This window comes from Rhinoderma darwinii, assembly GCF_050947455.1.
Source record: "Rhinoderma darwinii isolate aRhiDar2 chromosome 10 unlocalized genomic scaffold, aRhiDar2.hap1 SUPER_10_unloc_6, whole genome shotgun sequence".
Classification (NCBI taxonomy): Eukaryota; Metazoa; Chordata; class Amphibia; order Anura; family Rhinodermatidae; genus Rhinoderma; species Rhinoderma darwinii.
In genome coordinates, this window is record NW_027461836.1 from 18,838 (window position 1) to 25,401 (window position 6,564).

At 41.1% G+C, this 6,564-nt stretch overlaps 1 protein-coding gene across 1 annotated transcript; it reads left to right on the top strand.

Annotated features, from left to right (window-relative positions):
- The first annotated feature begins 2,982 nt into the window (after nt 1–2,982).
- Nucleotides 2,983–6,564, top strand: LOC142697960 (DNA damage-regulated autophagy modulator protein 1-like). Its single transcript, XM_075847732.1, has 7 exons — nt 2,983–3,657; nt 3,898–3,965; nt 4,456–4,598; nt 5,009–5,180; nt 5,502–5,560; nt 5,947–6,033; nt 6,145–6,564. Exons 1-7 carry the CDS (start codon nt 3,536–3,538, stop codon nt 6,208–6,210), a joined length of 717 nt encoding a protein of 238 aa, XP_075703847.1. The 5' UTR covers nt 2,983–3,535; the 3' UTR covers nt 6,211–6,564.

The following is a 6,564-nucleotide window of genomic DNA, read 5'->3' on the forward strand; positions in this document are numbered from 1 at the left end:
GACAGCTACTGACCCCAACAATAGTGACAGCTACTGGCCCCAATAATAGTGACAGCTACTCACCCCAACAATAGTGACAGCTACTGACCCCAATAATAGTGACAGCTACTGACCCCAATAATAGTGACAGCTACTGACCCCAATAATAGTGACAGCTACTGACCCCGATAATAGTGACAGCTACTGAGCCCAATAATAGTGACAGCTACTGACCCCAATAATAGTGACAGCTACTGACCCCAATAATATTGACAGCTACTGACCCCAATAATAGTGACAGCTACTGACCCCAATAATAGTGACAGCTACTGACCCCAATAATAGTGACAGCTACTGACCCCAATAATAGTGACAGCTACTGACCCCAATAATAGTGACAGCTACTGATTCCAATAATAGTGACAGCTACTGACCCCAATAATAGTGACAGCTACTGATTCCAATAATAGTGACAGCTACTGACCCCAATAATAGTGACAGCTACTGACCCCAATAACAGTTTCCTGACATGAACAATAACATATTATTTATGGTGAATGATGAAGGGCATAAAAACTTCAAAAAACAATAAAAATAAAGATAAATTATTGGAACACTCCGCTTTATTTTTTTATTGCACCCTCCTTTTGTACATTGGTGTTTCAGTGGGGTGCTGTGAGCAAAATACTTACCGATCCCCGCATCTTGTATTTTTCGGGTCCAACGCCGCTCACGTGACCTTCCCCCAGACTTGTCTGAAGTTACTGTGCTTTTGAATAAACCGGAACTCAATGCATTCCTATGGAAGCCAGAACGAGGCCAGAACGAGGCAAGAACGAGGCCAGAACGAGGCTCCATAGGAATGCATTGACTTCCAGGAATTCTGAACAGCAGTGATTCTAGACGAAGTCAGAATGGACACGAAAAACGACAGGATTCGGGGATCGATAAGTATTTCTACACACAGCACTCCAGTGAAACACCAATGTACAAATGGAGGGTGCAATAAAAACAATAAAGTGGAGTTCTTCTTTAAATGCTAATTTAAATTAAATGTACTGCAAAATGGTCACAATGAAGGGAGACAAAAGCGGAAAAAATTATTTGCAGCTTAACCGACAAAATTGGTTGCGACATCAAGGGGTTAATAATTATAGTACATGCAGATCACTGTATAGAGCTTGGCGTCTTTCCCTCCCCCACTCCCTCTCTTGATTTGACTCCTTAATGACACGACCAATTTAGTTTTTTTATTTTCGTTTATTACTATTTGTGGGGTGAAATTAGCAAAAAAAACAAAAAACAAACGCGCCATTTTCTGGGGGATTTTGTTTTTACGGCGTCTATTGTGCGGTAATAACTACATGTTCACTTTATTCTACGGAGTAATACGATTACGGCGATATCGAATTTATATTTTTTTCATGTTTTACCACTTTGTAAAACTATTTGTTAAAAAAATTTGTTTTGTGTCACCAAAATCTGAGAGCCATAACTTTTTTATGTTACCGTTGATTGAGCGATGTGAGAGCTTTTGTTGTTACCATTTTGGGGTGCGACTTTTTGACTAGTTTTTATTCTATTTTTTGGGGAAACTAACGTGACCAAAAAACAGCAATTTGGGTGTTTTAAACATTTTTATTGTTTTTTTTTACGGTGTTCAGCGAGTGGGTTAGATAACATCAGATTGTAATAGTTCGGACTTTTGCAAACGCGGCGATATCAGTTATGCTAACTTATATGTTGTTTAACATTACTTTAGAGAAAAAATGGGAAGAGGGAATTTTTTTAGAAATGTAAATATTATTTTTTGGGATATTTGCAAAAAACTTTATTTAACTTTTTAAAATTCAGTTTAGAAGTCCCCCTAGTGGAATTGAACCAGCGATTATTGGATTGCTCACACGATCCACTGCAATACTAAAGTATTGCAGAATATCATGATTTTTACAGCCACCTATGAAGCCCTGCCGGAGAACAAAGATGGCAGACCCTTCATTAGGCCCCCAGGCTGCCATGATAACCATCGGCATCCCGCTATAGCATCGTGGGGGCACAAGGGCACGTCGGTGGGGGTCGCCCCTGTCATTCTAATGCTTTAGATGCTGTGGTCGTGATTGACTGTGGCATCTAAGGGGTTTAACGGGAAGACTCAAAGTGATTTTTGATTCTGTCCGTTGCAGTGAGGTGTTGGCCATATTACACAGCGAATACCCGCTAAGTATGGAGCGAGCTCAGCCCGTGATCCCGCTCCATACTTCCCCTTAACGACTGTCACGTACATGTATGTGGCATCTTGTTAAGGAGTTAGGGTATGTTCACACGCAGTGGTTTCAGACGTAATTCGAGAGTTTTACGCCTCGAATTACGCATTAAAAAACACCCCTAATACGCCTACAAACATCTGCCCATTGCTTTCAATGGGAATTACGATGTTCTGTTCCCACGAGCCTTTATTTTACTCGTCGCTGTCAAAATACGGCGCGTAAAATGACGGCTCGTCAAAAGAAGTGCAGGTCATTTCTTGGGGCGTTTGTGGAGGCGTTTTTCATTGACTCCATTGAAAAAAAGCTCCAAAAACGTCCGTAAAGAACGCCGCGAAGAACGCGAGTTGTTAAAAAAAGTCTGAAAATCAGGAGTTATTCGCCTGAAAACCGCTCTGTATTTACAGACGTTTTTGAGTTTGCGTGTGAACATAGCCTTAAATGTCATTTTGTTGATAATTGTTTCAGAGTTTTTATGTTCATCCTGTTTTGATCATTTTGTTCTGTTCCAGATGTCACAGCGGCGGTTCTAGGAGGATCTTGTCTCTACCGTTCGTGAAATCACCCGGAAACAACTGGAGCATGCCCATCGCGCCTGCAATGTTCTGGCACCCAGGGTGACCTGTTTATCTTGCAATGTGTTTATCCAACCAGCGGACAACGTCCTCAAATTTATTGTTAATAATAAAAGCTGTGGCCGACCCCCACTTTACCCCACATCTTGGTCTGGGTCTCAGTTATTTCATATAAATGTTAGAGGTTGTGTTATATGGGGGTGATGACATCATTGGTCCTGTCAGTCTTGTTTTACCAAATTCAATCCCCTGTGATACAATGCCGTCACCCAAAACAACATGGAAAAATCAATGGAGGGGGGTAAATAGTTATTATTAGCACAGTATAACAGATGACCTTACATTGACCTCTGTGAAAAAAAGACGCTAAAATGTCACTACATCAATGGCTTGTGTTCTGGGGTCTGCGAAGCCCATAGCAGATTATAAGTTCATAGCAGATACTAAACCATGGCAGCTCCAGAGCAGAACTGACCTTACTGTGACATCATGATGACATCACGGAGCTATGATGTCACAGAGAGCTGAGAAGTTGGGAATTCCCCTTGACAGCAGCAGAACTGACCTTACTGTGACATCATGATGACATCACGGAGCTATGATGTCACAGAGAGATCATGAGAGGTTATAAAGATTCCCCTGACAGCTGCGCGGTCTTACTTTCTGTGAATTGACACAGAGCGCGATTTTCTAATTGATTGGCGACTTTTCATTATTATGGAAATCAATGGACTGGGATTCTTCACCATCTTCTTGGCCTTTTGGTGTGTGGCCTGGCTCTCTGGTAGCTACACACTGACTGTTATCAACAGCCATGCCCCTCCACTGATGTACATCAGGTAAGATGGAGAATTACACGACTTTTATAGTTTGGGAATTTATAAGGTAATTACTTAAATAAGGAGGAAATATCTAATTAACAAAATGGCTTCCATTACCCAGAGGGGCTGCAAGAGGACAGAGAAACGCATATCCTCAGTCCTATAGATTATTATCTGACTGCTGATTATTAAGATGAAACAATTCTGAGAATTTTTCTATATTATTTAACATTGAGCGTTTTTCTTTTTCTTTTACAGTGAAACGGGAAATTTCTTTCCCGAAAATATCCTGTTTAGAATAGGATTCATAGGAATGGCCATTGCCTGTAAGTAAATATCACGGAAGTGATTATAATATGCTCTTACTTCTGGGGGATGGCGGGTTATTATAAAAAGTCTTATATCTGATTATATTACTCTGGGGTCAAACCTACATTTATTTTTTACAAAAATGTGATTACTTCGTCAGTGAGAGATGCAGGCTGGTTGCTAGGGACTCATTGCTGGACAAGACTGTGGTTGTTAGGTAGTGTATCCCTAGCAACCAGACTGTCAGACATGACTCAGACTTGGCATCAGTCCCACCCTGTCCCCATCTCAGTCTACAGTAGTAATCAGAATTTTCTAAAAAAAATAAATAATGTTTTGTTAATTTCAACTGATAATAATTGTCCGGATTATACGATGTAGATAAATGTTCCCGTCCGTTATTGAAGGCTTCTTGTTGGGTTTAGCGCTTGGTCCGCGCTTCATAGATGTTATTAGGTGCTTTTACACGTGGTACAGGATTAATTCGGCTCATTTGCTCTTTTTCAGCTCTGGGCCTGACGTTTCTACACTATAAGTACATCATGCTCCATGCTGAAGCCTTTGGGGATCGTCAGGTCTTGGTTCAAAAGATCCTCCTGGCAATTGGATGGTCATCATGCGTCGGGACAGCCATGATGGCTACATTCTCGGTAAGTTAATAAATGTTTTACATTGATAGGGTTGTCCCATCTTCACTAAATAGGGACCCGCTGGCAATCAGCTGATTACTGTAGGTCTGGCAGCTGAACCCCTGGTGATCATGATCAGCGGTTATCACCGGGTGGCCACACACTAAAGTGGTATTACATGGCTTATTAGAATGAATGGACGACCATGTAATAGATGTGTGTCCTCAATCCCCCCAGAGCAGAAGCGATTTTTTGTTAGTGGCTTTCTGCTCTGTCTAATAGGGAAGCAGGAGACCCCCCCTCTATATCCATTATATCTCTGGGGTTATTATATCAGAACACGTTATTTAGGATTTATTGGGAAGTTCTGAGGGTAAATTAGTGATTAGTTCCATAAGACTTGCTGTAACCTCTGTCTGCTTGTTTTCTAGACCTACTATTATCCAATAACTCACCGGATTAATGCTTGCATTGCATTCGGGTTTGGTAGCCTTTACAACCTTTGGCAGTCCATACTCCTCTACAAAGTGTCCGAAAGCCGAAACTTCATCAGCCATTTCAGACTGGCGTCCTGCATAATGGCCGTGACCTTAGTGGTTTCATGTATCCTTTCTTAAATAATATTTGAATGGAATCCAACCGTCCTTGTCTTTATGTTCACATGTAGAAAACTTCAGATCCTGAGGTGATCATTTCCCTTCATTTTCTGATCTCTGCCGTCAGATGGCGACATGCTGGTGTAACACAGCGTCATCTGGTAACATTGTTCAGCTTCTTGCAGGAAGATGCTGAATAGAAAGCAGCGGTACTGTCATTGCTATATATGTATAATATTAACATTTATCTCACATAAAAGTGTAGTAAATCCTATAAGACACTTACTAAACATAAGAAACTTTATTTTCCTATATAATAAATTACCAGTCATTGGAAATAAGGTATCCGTATACACCCACCTGTGTGCTGGAGACCAATGTGTAAAGGTATGTACAGTATATCTCATACATAATATCAAGTTATTGACATGCTGAGCCGCTGGTACAAACCAGTCGATGTAAAATTCCTTTAATCCGGTATTAATGAGATTATTTTGGATTATTGTATAGATATTATTTGTACCCCTAGAAGCCGCTCTATAGGAAAGCAATTGGACCTATAATCTTTGTGCTCGTTCTCAGCACCATGGTGATCGTGACGTCCGCAATGTAATGGATATGGTGTCATATGACAATGGGTCAGGTCCATTTTGGCATCGCCGTCAGTCACATGACTCCATGTAATAAACATTAATGCGGCAAAACCTCGGCTGGGGCGGAAAGTTCTTGTTTTGCGCAATTTTTTCTATATTAATTTTGATATTTTTTCACAGATCAGTGAAATGACATCAAAGATCATAGAGTGGTCGATGTTGGTCCTCATTCTGGTGAATGTATTGAGCTATTATCAGAATATGCAGGTCAGTAGACGTCACCTTATTATCTCCTCGTATACCGGACGTCGTAATAACATTATTATTCATCTCTACAATCATGGGGAATGTAATGTGGATATGTGTTTCTTTTCTTAGAGTTTATCTATAACAATTACCTGGAAAAGCTTCACCATCTCCAAGAGCGAGAAGAACCATTTATAAACAGTGGACACTACAGATGAGGTGGAATGGCACGTCACAGCCGAGCAGGAACTTCACTGGGAACATCCTAAACTGCTTAACTCCAGAGATGGCGACCAATCCACCAGCTCCAACCTTTCTCCCAAATATCATCTTACATCAGGGAGAAAGAGCTACAAGAACCGTTTATACCAGCGGACTCTACTGCGAGGTGGAATGGCACGTCACAGCCGAGCAGGAACATCTCAAACTGCAGAAGCTCCGGTTATACAACCAAGTGCCGAGACATCCACCACCTCCAACCTTTCTCCCAAATATCATCTTAGCACAAGGAGAGAGAAGCAGCGGACTGTTTACTATCCTCATGGTCCTTGT

Excerpts from the sequence above, each read along its gene's own strand:
- LOC142697960 (XM_075847732.1), top strand. The coding sequence starts at position 3,536 with ATGGAAATCAATGGACTGGGATTCTTCACCATCTTCTTGGCCTTTTGG. Across the intron at positions 3,966-4,455 it reads CATAGGAATGGCCATTGCCT|CTCTGGGCCTGACGTTTCTA; the intron begins GTAAGTAAATAT and ends GCTCTTTTTCAG. Across the intron at positions 4,599-5,008 it reads CCATGATGGCTACATTCTCG|ACCTACTATTATCCAATAAC; the intron begins GTAAGTTAATAA and ends CTTGTTTTCTAG.